This window comes from Arachis ipaensis, chromosome B8 (assembly GCF_059453495.1).
Source record: "Arachis ipaensis isolate K30076 ecotype BB chromosome B8, ASM5945349v1, whole genome shotgun sequence".
Taxonomy (NCBI): Eukaryota; Viridiplantae; Streptophyta; class Magnoliopsida; order Fabales; family Fabaceae; genus Arachis; species Arachis ipaensis.
Genome location: NC_142443.1, coordinates 11,360,482 through 11,384,595, shown reverse-complemented (window position 1 = coordinate 11,384,595; position 24,114 = coordinate 11,360,482). Strand labels below are relative to the sequence as shown.

Sequence of the window (24,114 nt, the reverse complement as noted above, 5' to 3'; positions counted from 1 at the left end):
AGCACCGCTAAAGTCTGTCACAGCAATGTTGGTGGAAACCAAATCATCAGGATGCTTACCAACTTTCATCAGCATCCTCTCTAGTAAGAGACTTATTGCTGCTCCACCATCAATTAAAACTTTATTTACTTAATTCCGCTTAAAGTAGTAGTAATATGAAGTGGGCGAAGATGAGATTTTTGTTTTTCAGAAGGCCTCAGAAAATACCCTGGTTCACCCCCATATTGGATGAAAGAAAAAGATTCTTCAGCATCCATGTCATAATCTTCTTCAGGGTCGCCTTCATACTCACCCAAGTATTTCAGTTGGAATAATTGAAATAGTTCCAACCATTTCATCATATCCTTCCTCGAAATACTCTTCATCCAAGTCAACATCCTTGTCTTTGTCAGCCCCTGAAGTATGAACTATCGCCTTGCCTTTATCCAACTTCGCAGGGGAAGGAATACCCTTTGGGCATGTTTCCCCATCAGAGGGAAAAACTATTCGGGAGTGCACCGAAGGCATTGCCCCCTTGCCTTTGTCAGACTGAGGCTTCTTATTCTGAGGTGGACTCCTTCTTCCTCTACCTCTCGGGTATCCTCTGATCCGACCACGTTGATAGGGATATTGGTTTCGAGGAGGCCATCGATGTTCCCAATGTGGATTTTGCCGATATTGAGCATCTCAATTCTGAAATTCTTGACAATTCCGAATCAACTGGACACATACAGCCTGAGAACGGCTCATCAGAGTGATAGCATTCTGCTGAGGAGCCTTGGAACTTTGTCCCTCTACTTGCCGAATTGGTTGCCTCTGACCAGCCTGCTCCTCTTTATGAGCCAATTTTTTCTTCATCTTTTTTTTTTCAAAAATTACCGCAGCCTCAGCGTCAAATACAGCATTACATCAAGGACACAAAGATACGTCTCGATCTTTGATCTTTTGCTGCACCAAGAAATCTAACAAACCATCCCCTGCTCAAGGATATACTGATCAAACTTGTGACTCAAAATTACCTAGAGCCACATCAAAATCATAAGACATTCCAACCATATTTACTCCAAAATATGGTTCAACAAAACCGGCTTCATCATCGAAAGGATCAGCATCAACTTTCATCTCTTTCTTCCCATCATCAAACTTCAAATGTCCTTTTATAATTGCCTCATGAATCAAGTCCCTGAAACGAACACAACTGTTAATCGAATGACTAGTTGCTTGGTGAAATTTACAATAAGGTTTCCCTTTTAAATCTTTCACCGAAAGTAAAGTTCTACCCTCAGGCAGAATCAACTGTTTATCTTTAAGCAACACATCGAAAATCTGATCAAATTTCGAGATATCAAAACTATAATTCTTTCCACTCTTTAGTTTTCAATCATTCGATTTTTCACCACTAGGGAGCTTTTTAAGTAAAGAGCAAACATATGGAGGACCCTTCATAAGTTTAGCCAAATCAACCTCTGCTTGGAGATTGAACTCCTCTTTCGAGGACTCCATGGTCACATAAGCAACCTTCTCCTTTCGAGTAAAAGGTTTAATTTTTAACCTTTGTTCATTCTTGTATTTCTCCTTTTCCTTTTTCATAAGTTCGACCTGATGAACCCTTTCAGCCAAATGAGCTAAGTCAGGTATATACACATTAAGCAGTTTTCGACGCATATAAAATCCTAACCCCATAACTGCTATTTTCACCACTTCACTCTCAAATAATTATACGTAACATCTACTTCTAGCGTTTTTGAAACGTATCATATAATCATCGATAGTTTCACCATCTTCTCGTTTCAAAGCAACTAGATCAGTAACTGCTACATTCAACTCCCCTCAGTAAAATTGAGCATCAAAAGCAGTTTCTAACTGATTCCACGTTGTTATCGAATTTGGTCTAAGATTTAAAAACCAAGTAAACGCATTCTTCGTTAACGAAGAAGGAAAAAAACTTCATTTTCAAATTCTCATCATTGGCTAAGTTCCCAATCTCGATCAAATATCGAGCGACGTGTTTAGTAGTCGATTCTCCAACTTTTTCTGCAAATTTTGTGATTATTTTTGGATTTTTTACCCCTCTTGGCACTTCAGCTATTTGAACAACTTGAGAAAAAGCAGAGACAAAATGGGGTCGGTTCATAAAACCAACGTTCAAACCAACTCGATTGAGTACCTCTTCCACAATTCTTGTGACCTGATAACGTTCACCACCATGATTAGCACGTAATCGGGCTAAACCATCATCTGCATTTTGACCACGAGGAATTATTTGAGGATTCTCTCTGTTTAAAATATTGTTTTCATTTTGAAATATGTTTTCGAATCCCTCATTATTCCCCCTGACATCATGCCTTTCACCTTTATCATAATCAACAATTCGAGCAATTCGTTCAACTTGCCTTGTAAGCCGTTCGAATTTTCGATTCGTGATCAGCCATCATAGTATTTAGAATTGTAGTCATTTGTTGAGTCAATAAGTTGACTAAATCATGATGACTTTCCTCTACATGTTGTCGAAATACCGCCATGGAATTAGAAACATTCGATGTAGAGCCCATATTATAATCACGAGAGAATTCAGAATGCTGTTGTGGGTTTTGAGAATTATTTACTCCATTTACATTTCCAAAACGAACAGAAGGAACAAAACCATTCACCGGTGGAGTATAACCGGGAGGAAGGCTATAAGGAGGCCAACCAGTGGTTACTGGAGGCTGGACTAGTGGTAAGTTACCATGTGAACAAATATTAGGTCCAATATTTTCAGTTTGTACGCTAGTAACCACTGTACTTTCACTTACAACCAAGCCTTCCGAACGTGAAGTAACGTCCGAAGATTAGGGGTGACAACGGAGCGGGTAGGGGCGGGTTTTTGCTCTACTCGACTCCGCCCCGCCGTACAACAACCTGCATAGAACCCGCCCCACTTCTACCCGCGGGTAGTAAACATTGAACCCTAACCCGCCCTTGCAGGTACCCGCCCCGCCCCTATAATTATTAAAATCCAATAAATAAAATTAAATTTCAAAATTTATATAACTATCATCACATACATAACATAAATTAAAGTAAAAATTTAAATATGATACAATATTATTAATTATTTACTAATTATTTTACATATATTATACACATTATATATTAAAATCATATATATTATATATATAGCGGGGCGGGTATCACCTAAACCCGACCCCGACCCCGTCCCGCTGAAAACCCGCCCCGGTGCGGGGCGGGTAATTACCCGCCCCGAGCGGGTAGGGGCGGGATGGGTACCCGCGGGTTCGGGTAGTATTGCCATCCCTACGGCGAAGATTGCACAGTTACTGGTATGTTGTCATTAGTGGACAAACCACCATTCACATTTGACACTTCATCAGCCATATGAATAATCCTTCCACTTCTCAATTGCATACACCAAATGACACAAAAAAAAAAATCTTTTGACACACTTCAGTTTAAAACTATCCTACTGGGCGTGCCAATTTGTTTTGTCGATTTTAAGCAAATCGATGGTAGTTCGATTCTATTGGTCTGGGAGCGAAACCTACTCCTCTTTTGCAGGTACCAGTTTTCTATAAGTGCATCAATGGCTCTCGAATTAGACGAGAATTAAGATAGGAAATCAATTCAAAAAGTGCAAAAGACTAAAAGAAGTGTAAAAGGATTCGAAAAGTAAAAACTGACTGAAATCGAAATGGTTTGCATTGAATTTTAAAGAAAGAGATTAAAATACCTTCGATTGAATCAAAGGACTTTAGAAAAGGAAAAAGGTGCTGAAATGTAAATTCGACATGGAAATTAAACAACACTTGAAAGATAAATTTGCTTGAAAAGTAAAGTTTGCGGCAAAGGTAAATTGAAAAGATAAAAATATGGAAGGAACCCTATAGAAAAGAAACTCGATCACAGACTCAGAAATTCGCTAGGATGTGAGTGTGTTTGAGTGTTTTTCTGAAGCAAAGTTCCAACCCCTATTTCCTAAAACTTACTAATATTTATAACTCACTTCCATAACCGACCATTAATTGCATGATGCTGCCTTGTATGCGAATTCCTAGGTAACTGTTTCTGCTCTTTTGCCCATGAGCGTTACCAACAAATTCCTGACTCAGAGAAAGCCTTCGACTTCCCTATTCGTGTAACTGCTCGATTCTCCATTCGAAAAACTATTCGATTCTTCATTCAAGTAATTGCTCGATTTGTCAAGGTATTAAAATCGAGTCCGTGTCAAATAATTTCCACTTAACGCTTGCACGTGCGTCTTTTCGGCCTCTACTTCCTTCCTGATCCTTCACCAGCATTTCGAATCTTCGAAAATAATTATTTCGACTAACTCTTACTTATCACTTTTAAAATAATTTTACTTGTTACCGTAATTTTTTTAGTTTTAATAACAGTAAATTAATTTTTTCTTTTTGATTAGAATCCATTTTTTTTTAATTTTGAACAAATGGTATTCCACATTAAAAAAAATTAATAGAACAAAGAAAAGAAATTACAGCAAGAAATTAAGATGGTCAAATCAAACAACTCAGAAAGACAACAACTCGGCTTCTTACTGTCACTCAATCAAGGAACGGAGATATACGACGATGGAAATGTAAAAGTGGTGAGTATTGCTAACAACCTCTCTGTGGTGGTGGGGTTGTTAGGAATACCAATAAAAAATTGCGGTTCAAAGGCTCGAAGATGGGTATGCGACGCTTAGGTTGTTGAAGCCATCGTTTTCGTGTCCTATTATTGAAGGCGGATTGACATGACATCCATGGAGATCGGTTCAAAAGACGCTACAGAGAAGAATAGGGAAACATCGCTGTTTTAGAAGATACGATGACATTGAAGAGTAAGCCATGTAACCCGAGACAGCAACAGCGTTGTCAAGTCAAATGGCCGGAGGTTGCACCAGCAGTGAACGGCGGAACCTCAGATTTGATAAGATCCATTAGCCACCATCCATGGAGCAGCGCATAGCATCCTCCGAAGAAGATGGTTGATCAGGTCACAGAACATTGTGTCTCGGGTCGGATCTGTTTGTTGACCTGGTCCATGACCTCTTCCCAACAAAAAGTCATCTTTAACTTCAAGTTTTTTCTCCAGTTTTTTTTTTTTGGTGACTAAATAGAAAAAAAAAAGAAAAAAAAAGAGACAAAACCAAATTAATTGGCTAGGGTCATATCTAAATCTATTAGATGTTGAAGCTCACTCCATGGTTGGCTCCAATTCGAGTGAATGTCCTCGACAGAAGCAGCTGCTTTAGCCATACAATCTGCAACACTATTTGCAGTCCTCTGAATTAAAAGAATAGAGACTCTCCAATTCCAATTCATAACCTCCTGTATATGCTTTGCCAAATCCCATTCCGGAATATCCTTACCAAGCATTCTTTGGTTTACCAAGAAAAGAGCTTCTAAACAGTCTGTTTCACAAATAACCTCACGAAATCCACTCTCCCAAGCAAGAAGTAAGCCTCTCCAAATTGCATACAATTCAGCAAAAAGAACACTGCACACTTCGACTTTCCCAGTGCAACCTTTCAACCAACATCCATCAGGATTACGAATGATACAACCAAAACCAGCATAGCCAGAAGGAGGAAACCAACTAGCATCACAATTCAATTTAACAGAATAAACTGGAGGTGGAACCCAATGCAAACAAAGTGAAGGAGGAGACAGAGATTGATGCATAGCAAAAATAGTGTGAAACTCCCTTACTGAACTACGAATCAAACTCACCACTTTACTAGCACTCCATGAATCATCTATATTAAATAAGTCATGATTCCTGCTTCTCCAAATCCACCATATGGTCGAAAAGAAAAGAAAAATATTTTCACTCCTTGCACCTCTATAGAGCCAATCATGTAAATTCGAGTTATCTGAATACAGGCCTAAAAGGTTCCAGACTTCCTTGGCACTAGGGCACTCCCGAAGACAATGAAGAATTGATTCAGAACCATTCTGACATCGATGACAGGTGCTAGATAAAGCTAAACCACGACCCAAACGAAACTCTGCCGTAGGAATAGCATTATGAAGACTGAGCCAAATCAAGAACTTGTACTTCTCAGGAATATGCAGTTGCCATACCCACAACCAATTATCATGCTCATTCCAGTCAAACTTTCTTTTGGCTAGCCAACTGTATCCACTCCTAGCTGAGTAAAGTCTAGAAGATGCCACACCCCACGACCAACCCGAACTCTCTCCAGCATTCAAATCCGGATTATAAGCATTCAAACGCTGTTTTTTCTCCAGTTTTATTATCTGCTTTTATATATCAAAGCTAAAAAATAAAATATTCACAAATGTTAGTTCAAAAATCTCTACACTACTATCGGAAAAATCGTTCCCTCTTGCGCTGGAAATGGAATCACCAATGCCCCTGAAAATACTTACACTACATTAATCTTTTTCTTCATTTTAGTAAATAATCATTTATACTTTTTATTTTTAATTAAAATAACCATTTTATCTTGAAAAGTTTTATGGTGGCATTGATTTTGGTGACTAAAGGTGCATAAGTTTGACCTACAAATAAAATATTGACCCATAATAAAAAATTAAATTTAAAACTAAAATAATTCTCTCTTTCTTTAAATTTCTTATAATTACTTTTATTAAAATAATTTTTTAATTATATTTATAATTATTATTTTATTATTATTTTTATTTTTAAAAAAATTTCTTATAATTATTTTTACTAAAATAACTTTTTATAATTATTTTTATTTTTTAATTATTTTTATTATTATTATTTTTAATAATTTCTAAAAATAATACCAAAATTATTTTTAATTATTTTTATTATTATTTTTTTATCAAAATAAATTTTTTTATAATTATTTTTTTTTTGTAATTTTGGAAAACTTTACCAAAATAATATTCTCTTATCATTTTTTATGATTATTTTTAAACTAACATCAAGAGGGAGAATACCATTTTGGTGTTAGCTTTTCGAAAGTACAAAAAAAATAATTATAAAAAATTATTTTTTAGAAATAAAAAATAATAAAATAATTTTGGTGTTATTTTTAGCAATTATTAAAAATAATAATAATAAAAATAATTAAAAAATAAAAAAAAATAATTATAAATATAATTATAAAATTATTTTGGTGTTATTTTTTTGAAATTCTTTTTTATAATTATGAAAATAATTATAAAAAATTATTTTGATAAAAATAATCATAAAAAATTATAAGAGAGAGAGAATCATTTTAATTTTAGATTTAATTTTTTTTATCATATGTCAATATTTTACTTGTTGGTCAAACTTATGTCACCCTTAGCCACCAAAACCAATGGCACCATAGAACTTCCCTTTTATCTTATAGTAAAAAATCTAAAGTTACTTTCGTTAATTAAGCTTTAATACTAGGGATCGGATTCGATGGTCCCAGAACGTTTGGACTATTAAATCGTTTCAGAACAAAACATGTTTTTTAAGTTTTTTAATAATTGCTAAATAGTCCTTATCTAATTTTAATTATAAATTAATTTTTTATATATTATTTAATTATAAAATTTATTTTTTATTTTATAAATTATTATTTATCATTCATCTATCATATTTATTAATAATAAAAAATAAAATCAATAATAAATTAGATCTTCTATTAATTGTAATAATCTTTTTGACAATCCAAATCGATTAAAATTTTATCTTTGATCCACTATATCCGTATAAAATTGTAAAATTGTGTTTCTTAGAAAATTAATCGATTGGATTCACAAAACAATTGATTGAATTTCAGTTTCCCATAATTCGATCGATTGAAATTCTGATTTCCCACAAAACAATCGATTAAATGTTGAACGATAGTATGATTTTTTCAAAAATCAATCAATTATAACTTTTACACAATCAATTAAACGATACTTAGAATGTGAATTTTTTTCCTAATTCAATCGATTATTCATGTTAAAAGCAATATGAAGAAACACGAACTTCTCCTTCAAAATTGAAAATATATGCATCTTGATTTAGTATTATATATATATGAAATTTAGGATAATTTGAGTATTTTATCGTCCTTTTAATATTTCATTAGAGATTGTAATTTAGGTTGAGTTATTACTTAAATATATATTCATTGTTGATTGAAGCAGAAAACACTTTTGATCGAAATACTCCTTCCTTCAATGAAAAATAATTTATCAATTAAGCATCAGTGGGTGATTCTAAATGAAAAGATAGATATGCATGCGGAAGTTTTGTTTGCATTGATAGTCTCAAGCTTGCGCTATGTTCCCAAACTTAAGGCCACATCCAATACTCCTGCTACAACCTTTTCTTTTCCATATTCTCATCTAATTGGGACACTGCCTGAGTGTTGAGACAGTGAGATAAATTTTTTCAACCGGTTTGTCTCACTGTCGAGTAATATCTCTTTTGGCGGCGTGTTTGTGAGTTGAGTTTTTGCAGCCAAAGGAAGTAAATGGACGATTAAATAGATTCTCAATTACTCTTCAAACCCTTCTCATTCCTTCCTTTTCCTTCTAAAATCTCAACTCGGATTCACACTCTGCGAATAACACAGCTTACAAAAAATAGTGAATATATATTAATCTCATGTTCAATCGATTGAATTATGAGAAATCTGAAATTCAATCGATTGTTTTGTTAATTCAATCGATTGATTTTATAAGGAACACGATTTCAAAATCTTCGACGGATGTAATGGATCAAAGATAAACTTTTGATCGATTGAAATGGTCAAAGTTATTACAATCAATGGAAGATTTAATTTGTTATTATTTTTATTTTTTATTATTAATAATATAATAAATGAATGATAAAATAATAATTTATAAAATAAAAAATAATTTTTATAATTAACTAAAATATATGAGATTAATTTGTAATTAAAATTAGAAACAGACTATTTAACAATTGTTGAAAAACTTAAAAAACATGTTTTATTAAGGGACCATTTAATGGTCCAAACGTTCTAGAACCATCGAATTCGATATCTTAATACTAGTAAAATGAAATTCACAATTGCTAATTACAAAAATATCATGCCATGTATCACTGTTGGATTGATAGGTTAATGTACAGGCATCTATAGTCACCAAATTAAAAGCCACCATAGTGCCCTGCTAACAATGGCTTTTTATTTTGGGGCTTCACCAAGTTCTTTCCTCCACGAAATCGTAGTATCACAGAACTATAATAAGGCAAGATAAATTTGGAAAATTTTAGGATGAGTAAAGTATTGTTTTTGTCCTCAAACGTTTGGGATAAGTTTTAAAGTTATTCCTAACATTTCAATCGTCCTATTTAAGTACCTAACGTTTTAAAATTGACTCAATGTTGTCCTACCGTTAGAGATCCGTTAACAGAATTAATGGCAGGACAAAATTGAGACGATTTTAAAACGTTAGGGACTTAAATAGGACGAAAACGTTAGGGATAAAAACGATACATAAAAATAAATTTTAATTTAATTTTATCTTTCAATAATATTAATTTTTTAATGTACATAGTATTCAATTATTTTTCAATTACATCTAAATAAATTACAATTAATCACATTATTTTCATTTTAAATAAATTAATTTTTTTATAATTTTAAAGAATTTTGATGTATTAGAGACAAAAAGTATAATTTATATTTTATTGTATATATATTATTTTTTTCTTTTCTGCAAGTTTATATACTAGTCATTCTACAAATATTTCATAATAACTAAAAATCTTTAAGAGTAAAATTATAAAAAAAATTAATTTATTTAAAATGAAAGTAATATGATTAAGTATAATTTACTTATATGTGATTAAAAAATAATTGAATACTATGTATAGTAAAAAATTGATATTATTGAAGGATAAAATTAAAATTTATTTCTATGTATCATTTTTGTCTCTAACGTTTTCGTCCTATTTAAGTCCCTAACGTTTCAAAATCGTTTCAATTTTGTCCCACCGTCAATTCTGTTAACGGATTCCTAACGGCAGGATAACATTGAGTCAATTTTGAAACGTTAGGGACTTAAATAGGACAATTGAAACGTTAGGGACAACTTTAGAACTTACCCCAAACGTTAGGAACAAAAACGATATTTACTCTTTTAGAATTTAGTGAACCACATTTTTTCAATATTCAATACTTCAAAGCTGAGTCTTCGAGGAATGAGGAACAAAATCTTGTATAAATTTACTTTTGAATTGTAGTGTATTTGGATTGACCGCAATAAAGATGTCATCATCAATAAAGAATCCTTTATTCTTTCAGTGGATTACAAAGCTTAGACAACGACATAAATTTTGAAACAAATCGAGATATTTAGCAGTTAGCACCATATGAGAAGACACGACCGAATAAATTACGAGAACATAAAACGAGAAGATACCACATCTAACTCAAAACTTTAAGGTATTAAGTTAATAGGTGTCTCATCTTATAAACTCCTCACTCTTCCATGCTTTCTTTGATGTTTGACTAATTTCAACACTCCTCACATTTGCAACACTAACATGTGTATTACCGGAGATTTTGACGATTTGACATGGTTGGATGATGACTTTGGAGGTGGGAGCCAATCGTGTGATTTGTGAATTTAACTCGATGGATGCCTTTCTCCCTGATAATCATTGGTGCTATCCATAAGATCATGAGAAAAGGGCATTGTTGCAAGAAATTGGTTGAGATCAAGCATCTTTCACTTTGGCAGCTGCATTTTGTTCTTATACAACTAAGTGTGTGTTTGGATTACAGTTTATAAATGGGAGTTTGCATAGAATTGATTTTGCAAATTTAATTTTGATAAAAAATAAGTTTGTGTTAAAGTTATTTATATTTGGTATTTTTTGTATCAAAATAGATTATAGTAAAATAAATATTGTTTGGTTTATACCATTCAAAATCACTTCTGGATAAAAAATTACTAAAATGGACATCAACTTAATTTTTTTTATATTATTCTATTATTTTAATTTAGATATTTAAATAGATCTTATTAGTTAATTTTATAATAAAATTAATATCTACTTACTAAAATAAAAATAACATATAAAAATAGATAAAATATATTTTTAAATAAAAATAAAAAATATAAATTTTAGATATATATATATATATATATATAATCAAATATGTTACATTTTTTAAATATTAAATGTTACTTTAGTATTTTTTTACATCGTACTCTTATTCTAGTACTCTCAATAATCTTATTCTTAATATTAATTTGAAATCCAACGTTTATAATTTTATTATTATCTATGATTAATTTTTTATTTAATTTATCTTTTTTAATAGAATCATAATCTATATTATAAAAATTACACTAAAACATAGTATACAAGAATTACAATTATAAAAGAGAGTACTGAAAATAATAAAAAAAAAATATTTACTTTATAGTGATTGAAACAAATTTAAAAGTTCTTGATGATCTTTTTATATAATATATTTTTAGTATTTTTAGTACTCTTTTTTTAGTATGTTATAATTTTTTACTATTATTATTATTTACAGTTAATTTTTTATTTAATTTACTCTATCTAATAGAATCAATAAATCATATTATAAAAAGATAATAACAAACATAATATACAAAAATCACAATTATAAAAGTGTATAATGTCAAACAAACAATTGAAAAAAATAAAAATAATAAATAATAGAAAAATAGAACTCATATAAATAGAAATAACAAGAATTTTATAAATAATACAATAACATATATGAAGGATAAAGTTGGTAAAAGGTAAATAAAATGTTAGTATCTATGGCCAAAAGTGCGTTAAGAAAACGCAGAAGTTAAAAATAGTTGCTTCTTGTAAACGTGGTTTTGGCAGCAAAATCACTTTTACGTTCAAGAAAAAAAAATTTGCCAAACCAAAAGTTGAAGCTTTCAAGAAACTTAAACGTGCTTCTTCCCTTCCAACGGATTTCCCAAACACACCCTAAGTACGAAGGGAGTGGCGAATTGGTCGGCCAAACAAGGAGTCAGTGGAGACTTTTACGCTAGAAACTGACTTCAGCTCTCCCTACTTTGATTGCTTCAGGACTAGAGACTATATTTTTCATCCTTGTGTTCTTTTATTTTCTTTTTTTCTTAGCTTATGTTCACAAAAAAAATATTAGATATATACTAGGAATGCTCAAGACTTGAACTGGTCTGAACCCAAAACATATTTGTTCTGGTTGGAATTGCCGATTTTTGTTTTGTGACATTTTCGAATCAATTTGGGTCATATTTCAAATATATCTAACTGGATTTGGATCTTTTAAATTTTATTTTTTATTTTTTATTTGAGAGAATAAAGTGTAATTTTTTATTATTTATTTTATAGATGAAACAAAAAAAATATTTAAAAATAAAAAATTACATTTTACTTTTTCAATTGAAAAATAAAATTTTGAGAATCTAAATTTTATCCAATTTAACCTGAGCTAGAATCATAATTTATAGTTAAAATATATAATTTACGTTAAAATTAATAATAAAATATTATATTCTCATACCTTTATTAATACTTTTTATATTTTGTAGTGTTGTTTTTGTTTTAAAATAAGTTATGTAGATATAAATATTATATAATATTTATTAAATTCAATCTTTAAGTATATCCAAAAAAATTTAATATTTAAAAATAAAATTTTATTAATTTGTTATAGAAAATTTACAAAATTATATATAGTACTTATGTATCGGGTTGACCCCGATTTTATTTTGGATTAATATAATAAATTAATTTTATTTTAGTATACATATATAAGATGCATAATATGGTGTGTCTATTTTTAAGCATAAAAATATACAAATTCTTCTTTTTTCTTTTTTTACCAAAGATATAGAGACTCAAACTCGTAATTGAGTATGGAAAGACTATTCCATTTGAGCTATTGCTTCTTGGCATATATAAATTCTTCCATCATTGTAAATTTAAGATCAATTATATAAATAGAAATTTTAGGGATAAGAAATTTAGTAATTTTGGCCATTTTTTAGTCTGTATAAATATTAAATTTTAAATTTTATTAATTTATATGTATAAATTTTAAAAAATATGAATATAAATTATATTATCTATGTGTATAAATTTTCATAAATATAAATATAAATATAAATTTATTCTTATGTGTAAATACTTATAAATGTGAATACAAACTATTATTGATTAATACGGACAAAAGATGATGATATTTGTTGCTAACGGTTATAGATATTATATAAAATCAACCATTTATTTGAGTTGGATTACTACTGAACTGTGGTATTGAACTATGCTCTCTTTTAGTGGCACCTATCCTGACCAGCATTAAAATTTCAAGCACTCATCCTTCCCAAACCACCCATCACTATCACAATTGTCGATCATCCATATCATTGTAATTATAAGATCTGGATCAGAAGATATATATATACAATTAATCAACATTAATTTTATCATATCAGTTAGTCACCCAAAATTGTTGGACAAATTTATAGGTTGTTAACATAGCATTTTTGTAATGATATATAGTCAGCATCCCTTGTCATCAAGAATGCAGAGTGTTCGACTAGCAACAATAATAAGCAATATATCCAGGAATTAGGATATATGATCTAACAACACTTTTGGACACAGGTAGCAAATTCATCTATTTCTTCTTCTTATTCTTCATTATTATTTCTATGATTGACAAATTAAAACGGATCAATTTCTTAAGGTAATCACTTTGCATGAGTTAGAAGACTATCTACTACCTTAATGTGGGTAAAGGCTAAAATTGCATAATATGATCCTCAATAAAGTTGGAATGTTGAGACTTAGAGTGTGTACAGAATTAGACTGAACAAACAGAAACAGCAAGATCTTTGAAACGAGTTCTACATAACAGAAATAATGCAAAAAAAGGTATTTATCTATTTATATATAACAACAAATTTTCTTACATATGAGAGGAAAAGAAACAAATTAGATAGCCCAAAATTATATCCTCCAACAGGGATGGAAACAAAACAAAACAAAACAAACCAAACCAAATCAAATAATAATGTAAGACTACGTTTGGGATTCACATGAGGAGATGAGACTGAATCAGCGTTTGATATGCTTGACTTTGTTCCAGCCTTTCTTGCATGAATCTCCCACAAACTTGACTCCCTTTTGAAACAGATGCTTCAGCTCCTTGGCTCTCTCCTTCACCTGCTCTTCAAACTCACCCATAATTCTTCTCACAAATCGGTTGAAGAGATAGATAAATAGATAGATATATATATATGGTGCTAGCTAGAACTAGAACCAGAACCAGAGCCAGAAGGTGCTAGAAAGGAGTGGGATATAGATATGGTAGAACTGCAACAACAAAAAACTCTTTTAAAACAAGGAAACCTCGTGGGATCCAACTCAGCACTGACACGTGGTGTTACTTATATGGGCCACGTTCGCTGGAATTTAGCACAAGCATCTTTCTTGATTGAAAACTACTATCATAATGAACAGCAGTCCAGCTTAATAGTGTAATTAATTAATTAATTATACTATAAATGATTGATTAATACTAATTAGCTAGTAAGAAATTGGTGTGGTAGTTAGTCTTAGGAACAGAACAATGGAAAAGCGAAGTGAGGGTAGCTGGCTTATTATTCCGTTGAGCACAGGCTAGCTTTGATTTGCAGGGAGGGACCACTAACTACTTTGTAAGTGGTTTCAGCATTTCACTACTTAGGTTAGATTAGATGTCTATTATTTTTACTAGCTTTTCTATATATGTAAGTCATATAAGAAAATAATAACGAGTAAATGAAAGGTTGTCCAAGTTGGTATATTCCAGCTGTATTTGTAGTACGAGTGAAGGAATGGTTTCGAATCAAAAGCAGAAAATTCTTTGTGCCTGTCTACACAGTATTCCTGTCCTTTGAATTTAAACAACGGGAATAAGCATAATTATAACATCTGTCATCATTTTATTTTGTGTTCCTTAAAAACTTTAGAATCTGAAAAGAAAAGTTACATATGCCATGTGAATTCAATAATCTTCCCGGTTTAGTATAAGCGTCCGTTGGACAGCAAATTGGGGAAAGTAAAGATTTAAAAAAAAAAAAAAAAATAGTGGATGTTAGTGTTGCTGCCCAGGATCGAACTGGGGACCTTTAGTGTGTAAGACTAACGTGATAACCACTACACCACAGCAACTCATGCTTCCCTTTTGATATCTTTTTGTTAAAGACCATAAACATAGTAGTTTCTTGCAACAATATAAAGCAGCACCTCAAAATATAAAAACCAATAATTTTAATTAAAATTTGTGCAAAACTGAGGGTTTACTTTACTCAGAACAAGTACCTTTGGTGACCGTGAATCCGTGATGCACACTTGTGACTTTCACCAAAAACAACCATTTTTTCCTTTTTGGGGTCAAGGGCTTATAAAAAACTAAAAAACTAAAAAAATTCAAAAACTCATTCTCCTCGCTCATCAGATCTCTCTCCGCCACTCATCGAAGAAGAAAGCACTTGATCTGTTTTCATCCAGCAGTAGAGATGAAGAACAATAAGCCAGAGGTAACGGTGGTTGTTGATGCAGCGGCGAGGAGAAAGAACAGCAGAAGCGGTTAGTGGTGTTGCTGCCGTCGGTGAAGAAGGAGCAGCTGCCAGGAAGTTGACGACACCGGTGAAGAGAACGGTGAAGGTAATTTATTTTTTAGAAGTTAGAATAGTCACACAAATCGTTGTGTTTTGTGCGAAATGAATGAAACTGATGAAGTGTTCTTTGACCATTAAGCTTCTCCGAAAGGTTCGTTTTCATAGATCTCAAAAACAACACCACGTTTTGATATTTACTTGATTTCCATTCATTCAGATCACTGAGGATATATCTAAGCTGCCGATTGCATCCCTCAAGGATACCATTGTGTCAACTGTTGAATCTCACCAGGTTAATTTACTATTTGCTCTGTAAAATTGTCTTAGACATGCTTTTGCTTGATAGCTGGCTTGATGATTGAACAATAATGAAGCTTATCACATAATACATTACATTAATTTATTATTGCATATTATAGTTAAGTAAGACTTTTGTTTCAAATCCATTTCAATATAGGAATTAATGAAGTGCACAATATAAGAATTAAACAGAAGTCTCGGAAATCATCGCGCATCACCTTTTGCTTTTGTTGACCTTTGGCCAATGCTTGATTCGGATTTGTTTTTGGCATTGTCCATTGTCCCCCTGCTTTTGGTGAAGATGATTTCCGAGTTTGCATTGAGAAGCACATTCTTAGGAAGGTTAGTACTGCTATGAACTTGAAATTGTTAAAAGGTATGCTTCTCTATGGTGTTTGATGTCAGAACCAACTTGGATTGTAAAATCATTTCTGTGGGGGAGTTTGTATGCATCTGTTTGTAAAAGAACATGTAGATCTACTAATTTTTTAGACCATTTTATGTTGCTGGATCCATGTTTACAAGTTTCAATTTTGTAAAACTGTCATGTTTGTTGTTGTTATGTTTTATTTATCATATACCAAATTGAAAACTACTATGACTGTTTATTTATCTTGCATGTGCTACTCCATTTTTGGTTTGTTAAGGTGGAGTTATTGAAAGAGAAATTATTGGAAAATATTCAGCAGACTTACTGGTTATTGGTTTATAATATCTTGCTTGCTCATTTTTCACGTGAACTGATTATTTATTATTTGATCTCATTTCATTCGTTCCCATTTGCTGAAGGTGTATTTTTTGGGAATATTTATGTTGTTCCTAAGTGTTTTAGGATAAGCGATTGGTTTTTCTGTCATTCCCATTTGGGAATATTTCTGTTTTTTCACAATTGGTTTTTCTAAGTAAAAGTAAGATGTATCTTGGTTTGATCATCCAAAGTCCAAACAGATGGAAAAATAGAAACAAAGCATAAAAAAAATGTGGTCAAAGTGAAATGGTGCTTCACTGCTTCAACTATTATTACTTTTGCAATATTACTTTTATTAAAAATAATTATATAAAGTTGAGTAATTTAATAACTTTTAAAATTTTATATTCGAATAAAAATAATTATATAGAGTAGTCAATGACAATATCAAAATGATAAAAATAAAATAAACATATATCATCTATCTACAAATAACATAATTTATAAAATAGTTATCATAATAGTATTCTAGCTCCTTCTATCTAACTCAAAGTAAACAAAAAAAAAAAAAAATATAGAAACACTATTATTTACAAAAAATGAGTCATATTCAAAAGTCATGTATATTTATTTTTGTTTACAGAATTTATTTTTTTAGTAGTGACCCTATGTGCGGATCTATATTTGAAGAAATCTTTCATGTCCTTACAAAAAATGCAAAGAAAAAATAAGGGCAAAAAACATAAATAAGCCAAGGGGAGAACAATTTTACACAAATCAGCCAAAGCAAAATCTGATTCATTAATCAACCAAACCACGTTTACATGTAGTTCGAACCTACCTGCTTTGAACTTTGATTGCATGTAATTCGAATCAAGTAGATTCGAATTACTCACTGACATACAAAGCAACATAATTCGAATTCAGCTGATTCGAATTACACAGTAACATGTAATTTGAATCAGGTTGATTCGAACTACTTCCAATGACGCAGTTCCATGTAATTCGAAGTGGGTTAATTCGAATTACACAAAGTATAGTTCGAACTAGGCTGGTTCGAATTATAAGGGAGCAGGGGTGTATATATATGGTTTGAACGTGAGTTGCTTTCATTAGAGGGGATAATGGCTAGTGAAGAGAGTTTTGTAGTGTTGGTTCACCACAGAGGATCGATTAAGAGGAAAACACGTTCCGGTGTGAAGTTTACTGATAAGGATCCTCTCAGTATTTTCGTGAGGCCTACGACGAGGTATGATGACCTTGTTAATTCTGTAGTGCTGAAACTTGGTCTGGAAGGTGTGAAACGGGTTAAGAAGTTTTTCTATCGCAGTCCAATCACGGTGCTCCAAGAAATCGTGAAGTATGATTGTTTCACGATCGGGAGTGATGAGGACTTGCAGGTCATGTTTCATTGTCACCGGCAGTTTCCCGAAGTGAGGACACAAGAGCTGTTGGCAAAGTTGGTTGATGTAGTATCCAGCTCGGGGGGTCGAACCGGAATACACCCACTTTAGGCACGGTAGCCGGTTCTAGCTCTAGACCTGACGTTGCTTCTTCGTCCGTCCCTGTGTACGAGCCACCCGTACAGCCTGTCGCCTCCCTTTCGTTCGCTGTTGATCTCAACGGCAGTGTAGGCGGCGAGGTTGGAATAGGGGATTTTGTGCCGACCTCTTTACAGTGTGCTGCACCGGATGGGGTTGGAGATGGATTGTTGGATGATCCAGAGGATGATGATGTGGAGCCGGATATGATTGCTGATGACAGTGGCGATGATATTGGAGCGAGTGAGCCTGCAGAGGCGGGAGGTGGTTCTAGCTCTGGCACACAGCAGTACCCTCCACATTTTTCATCTTTGGACTTGGATGCCATGAGGCAGGAGGGGGTTCCTGGGGAGGCTGCTGAATTTGGCGCTAGAGATGCGGAAGGGTTTGCAGGTCTGACAGAGTTTCAAGTTGGTCAGCAATTTCAGGATAAAGATGAGGCTGTGTTAAGTGTCAAGACTTACAGCATCCGATGAGGGGTACAGTACAAGGTAGCGGAGTCTGACTATCGACGGTATGTGGACAAGTGTTCTGAGTTTGGGAATGGGTGCACATCGTTGATTCGGCTGAGTCTTTGGCAGCGCAAGGGCATTTGGGAGGTCAAACGGTACAATGGACCGCATACGTGTCTCTCGAATTCCATCTCCAGCGACCACAGGAGTTTGTATTATCATGTGATCTCGGCATTCATTATGCCAATGGTTAGGGCTGATGCATCCGTCAGCATCAAGGTGCTCCTAAATGCCACGGCCACACACTTTGGGTTTAGGCCGACGTACAGGAGGGTCTGGTTGGCGAAGCAGAAGGCTGTTGCCTTCATCTATGGTGATTGGAATGAGTCGTACAACGAGCTCCTTAGGTTGATACTGTTGCAGTCCTTAGGACGAGCCCTGTTCGAGTTGGGGGACAGCTGGACGAGTCCCAAGCTTATTTTCACCGACTGTTCTGGACGTTTCCACCATGTATCAAAGCATTCCGTCATTGCAAGTCGTTGGTTAGTATTGACGGCACCCATCTGTATGGCAAGTATGGGGGAACGTTGCTTGTCGTGATTGCACAGGACGGGAAGTCCAACATTCTGCCTGTTGCATTCGCACTAATCGAGGGTGAGAATGCTGAGTTGTGGTCCTTCTTTCTCTCCCACCTGCGTCAGCACGTGACACCGCAACCAGGTCTGCTGGTTATATCGGACAGGCATAACGGCATCAAGGCTGCGCTTGAGGCTCCCGACGGAGGATGGCTACCTCCAGCTGCATACCGTGCATTCTGCATTCGACATGTAGCAGCAAATTTTGCCCTAACCTTCAAGGGTAAAGACGCAAGGAGGCTTCTTGTGAATGCAGCGTATGCTAAAACCGATGAAGAGTTCGATTACTAGTTTGATATTCTGCGGTCTGAAGACTGATATGTGCTTCAAATGTTCGTGATATAAAGAGTTCAAGAGTTATTTAGAAGATATTTTAGTTTACATTTTTAGAATATTTTATTTAATGTATTTTGATTTTTGTTTATTTAATTACTAGATTGGGCCTTATGTTTATGGGCTTTAGGGTTTTCTTTGTTTTAACCTAATAAGAGGTTATAAATACCTCCTTAGCTATTGTAGTCGTAGTATAGAATGATTTAGAGGTTTTAAACCTTTTTTGGTTTCGTGATGAAACCATGGTGTGGACAATTGAGGTTGAGGAGTCCTTCTCTTGTTGCATCGGGGAATCGGTTAGAAGGTTGAGGAGTCCCTTCGAATCAATTTCCGAACTATGGCGTTGACATGTTAGGTTGAGGAGTCCCTTTCTTGTTGCGTCAAGAAATTGGGTAGAAAGTAGAGTGATTCTCTTTGTACTCAATTTCAACTTATCTTTTTTGTTCCTATTTTAATTTCAATGTATCTTTTTATTCAGTTTGAATCCTTATTTTCTTATTTATCTTTTATTTCCGTATCAAAGACCCTGCCATGTGTGAGTGGGCGAACCGGATTGAGTATTCATTGTGGACACAGTATTGTGATGAGGGTTGGAGATTCGGGCACATGACGAAAAATATTTCTGAGTGTGTTAACTCAATCCTCAAGGGGGTCAGAAACTTCCCCGTGTGCTCGCTGGTGGAGGCAACATACGGAAGGTTGGCCGAACTTTTTGTCCGCAAGGGGAGAGAGGCTGAGGCCCAGCTGGGTACCGAACAACAATTCATTCAACACCTGGTGAAGTGTATCGAGGCCAACTTGAAGACGGTGAGGTGCTTCACGGTGACTTTGTACGACAGGGATAACTCGGAGTTTACCGTCGCAGAGACGACTCTCACTGGTTCTTTCTCACTGGGTAGCTACAGGGTCTCACTTGGATCTCAGACTTGTGATTGCAGATACTTTCAGGCACTTCATTTCCTGTGTCCTCACGCCCTGGCATGCTGTGCCTACTCACGGCTTACTTGGCAACCGTACGTCCACCAGGTGTATCGTCTTAGTTCGGTGTTCAGTGTGTATCGGATGGGGTTCACACCTCCCATTCTGGAGGGTTTCTGGCCACCATATGATGGGCCGACAGTGATCCCAGACCCGAACAAGAGGCGTGCGAGGGAGGGTTGTCCCAGGTCGACTCGGATACAGACCAATATGGACGAGGCAGATCCGAACCGGCCGAAGAGATGTGGCCTCTGTCGGCAACCTGGACACACACGTCGGAGTTGCCCACAGGTCGGAGGACCAACCCATACAAGGGGACATCAGTAGGTGTATTGTTAGCTTTGGTACTTTGTTGATTTCACTTTGGCGTTTAGATGCCACTGTTATAGGCTTCCTTAGTTGTAGTTGATAAGTGTTAAAATTTGTTAAACTTAATGCGATGTACTTTGCATGGGATATTAATTAATGAATATGTTCCGTTTCCGAAGTGAAGCATGAAATGTTCGATGAATACGCAAGGTAAAAACGCCATTTACAAATTACATGAATACATGATGGGAAAAATATCCTAATAACTTAAAGAAATAATAAACACCCATTTTCAAAGTAACGGAAACACGATAAAGCAACAAAGTACTCAAACATAAATAACCAAAATACAAGTTGGATCGTAGAAGTACATGAAAGACATAAATAAAGGTGGCTAAGATACAACCCTGATAATCAAATAAAGTCATACAACATACACCAATCATCTGAACAGATGCGAACCGGTGAAGCAACGACGGGGTACCCGTGTCCCGTGGCTTCTCCGGATAAGCGGCTCTTCGTCCTTGATCTCATCCTCGTCCTTATCCGGGGCAGGCTGTGCAAGTGGCCTAGGCTAGACGGGTGCCCCAAACGGCCCGGCAACTGAATGTGACGCAGCAGTATAGGTGGAAGGAGGGGTACCACCCAATGTAAAATAGTCAGGAGAAGGCATGGTAGGAGGCTCGTTCAGATCGAAATCTAAAGGTGCCTGTGTGCTCGACGTCTGACCACGCCGACGGGCTGCATCATCCTCCTGCATGATGCCACTAATCTCATCTAGGAAGTGTGACCCGCCGAAGTCCGCATCAAGACCATCACCGGCCAGGAAGTCTGAAAACATCGTCGTCGGGCTAACCCATGGCGTACTCTCCTGAAGTGTCTGGTCATGGGCGGGGAAACCAACAAAGTAATTGCCTAGCGGCCCTGAGCCAAGTCCACCATCACCCTAGTCAGCCCCATCACCCATACTGGTCCCGTATCACTCTCCACCATGCCCGCCATAATAGGGACTAACACCCCCAACTCTAGCATGCCCTCCAGCGTCCCCCCACAGGTCCGTGCTGATCGTCGTCGTCTTCACCATGATCACTGTGATGTGATCCGCAGCACGCGCTCTCCGTCTGCCTCCATGCCCTCCTCGTCTACCACCACGTTTACCGTCTGCATCACCGTCGTCCACAGCCTGGTCCAGCCACCTCCACTCACGCTGGCTACGTTATGTCCCCACACGAGCTCTTCTCTCAACCCGACGCCTATCCGGCATGTCGTCAACATGATCCATATCAGGAACTCGCCCAGCACCCCTCTGCGTCGCCTCCACAGGAATAAGAATGGCTCTCGGATCTCCCAGGTACATCTCTGGTTACAAGAACCTCTTTCTATGCTGACTCCACCACTCCAAGAAGTCATGTGAGGGTCCAAGGTCTGCGACAACATCGAACTGGAGAACGTGGTCCGCACGGCTCTCCTAATGAAGATGCTAGAACTGCAAACTGTACGGGAACCAACGATCACCTCCTCTCCCGTCCTTCGACATCAGAAAGTCGATGTTCAGGGCGGGCTGGGGACGGGGCTGGACTCCGTCGAACTGCGGTAAAACCCTATCTATCTGATGCCACTCTATCATGGCAAAATATATCAGTGACGTCACAGACCGTCATAACCCCGTATGACGAGGCTCCAACACCTCCGGATGCACAACCTGTAGTACGTCAGAAGAGCTATACGGTATCCAGATGAGCTGCAAAAAGATTTCAACATTGTCAGGCCAATTCATGATCCAAAGTCATAAAGCTTAATTAATTAAATAAACATTGGCGGTTAGTATACTCACATATCTGGCCTGTAACATGTCTATCCCCAGCCTCTACATCTGAACTCTAGGTCCCTTTTCGCTACCGGAAGGGTTGTAACCTGACCACCTGCATCTCACATCGGTGTTATAGTAATTACAAGCGTACATGGAATTAATTAATTAAACTTGAAATAGAAAATCCGAGAATGGTACCTCGAGGCCAACGGCCAGTTGCACATATCATACCCAGCAGGCCTAAACCTAGGAAAGCGCCAAAAGATCCAAGACTAATGTAACTGTAATGGGCCCGCTAACTTCACCACATGTATGTTGGCCACTCGGCACATGCACTGGTACAACCATGCTAGTGCTGCAGACCCCTAGCTGTAGCCACTCATCTCCTCAAGCCTAGCCACGTAAGGTAGCCATCTGATGTGAATACGGTTGCCCGACTTGTCGGCAAACAGCTGAGTGCCCAACAACATCATGATATAGGCACGAGTAAAGCGCCGCATAGTCTCCTCATCTGCTGCCGTGGGGCACTCTCCAAAAGTCTCTTGGAACCAGGTGCAGTTTACTGCGAACTTCTGAACTTGGTTCGGAGGAGGAATCACTCCAAGCAACTCCTGGAACCACACCCAAGCTGGACGGCCACCTTGGATGTATATCTAGAAATCTGTCAGGCAACCACTAACAAAACGCCCGTCCACTGGCAACCCTAACTGGTACGCCACGTCCTGAAGTGTGATCGTGCACTCTCCGAACGGCATGTGGAAGGTGCGTGTTTTCGGACGCCACCGCTCGACGAAGGCACTGACAAGGGGCTCATCTAATCGGAACCATCTATCGTTCAGTCTCGCAAGATGGTATAATCCGGCCATCTGCAAGTACGGAACGTATCTCTCATTGAGTCCCATGCCCTGCTGTCGCTGCATGCTCGAGATGCAACGCTGGGGCTGCGCATTACATGGACCGCATTACATGGCAATGCTGGGGCTGGTATAATTATGCGGTCCATGTAATGCGCAGCCCCAGCGTTGCATCTCGAGCATGCGGCGGCAGCAGGGCATGCGACTCGATGAGAGATACATTCCGTACTTGCAGATGGCCGGATTATACCATCTTGCGAGACTGAACGATAGATGGTTCCGATTAGATGAGCCCCTTGTCAGTGCCTTCGTCGATCGGTGGCGTCCGGAAACGCGCACCTTCCACATGCCGTTCGGAGAGTGCACGATCACACTTCAGGACGTGGCGTACCAGTTGGAGTTGCCAGTGGACGGGCGTTATGTCAGTGGTTGCCTGACAGATTTCCAGATATGCATCCAGGGTGGCCGTCCAGCTTGGGTGTGGTTTCAGGAGTTGCTTGGAGTGATTCCTCCTCCGAGTCAAGTTCAGAAGTTCGTAGTAAACTGCACCTGGTTCTAGGAGAGTGCCCCGCGAAAGCTGATGAGGAGACTGTGCGGCGCTTTGCTTGTGCCTATATCATGATGTTGTTGGGCACTCAGCTGTTTGCCGACAAG

General features: G+C 36.1%; 1 protein-coding gene, 1 long non-coding RNA gene, 1 other non-coding gene and 1 pseudogene across 4 annotated transcripts; 2 read left to right on the top strand and 2 right to left on the bottom strand.

Annotated features, from left to right (window-relative positions):
- Positions 1-15,038: 15,038 nt before the first annotated feature.
- TRNAV-UAC (transfer RNA valine (anticodon UAC)) lies at positions 15,039-15,111 on the bottom strand. Its single transcript has one exon. It is a non-coding gene; the product is annotated as a tRNA-Val (tRNA).
- Positions 15,112-15,203: 92 nt separating this feature from the next.
- Positions 15,204-16,572, top strand: LOC107612044 (uncharacterized). 2 transcript variants are annotated; one of them, XR_001613583.3, is made up of 3 exons: positions 15,204-15,606; positions 15,778-15,852; positions 16,018-16,572. It is a non-coding gene; the product is annotated as an uncharacterized LOC107612044 (long non-coding RNA). The 2 variants fall into 2 exon arrangements; XR_002351872.2 differs by having other exon boundaries at positions 15,234-15,606; positions 15,778-16,572.
- A 3,543-nt stretch (positions 16,573-20,115) lies between these two features.
- Positions 20,116-20,814, top strand: LOC148547211 (uncharacterized). Its single transcript, XM_088495335.1, has one exon. It carries the CDS (start codon positions 20,116-20,118, stop codon positions 20,812-20,814), a length of 699 nt encoding a protein of 232 aa, XP_088351461.1.
- Positions 20,815-21,238: 424 nt separating this feature from the next.
- On the bottom strand, positions 21,239-22,078 carry LOC148547210 (uncharacterized; annotated as a pseudogene).
- Between the last annotated feature and the right edge of the window lie 2,036 nt (positions 22,079-24,114).

Excerpts from the sequence above, each read along its gene's own strand:
- LOC148547211 (XM_088495335.1), top strand. The coding sequence starts at position 20,116 with ATGACGAAAAATATTTCTGAGTGTGTTAACTCAATCCTCAAGGGGGTC.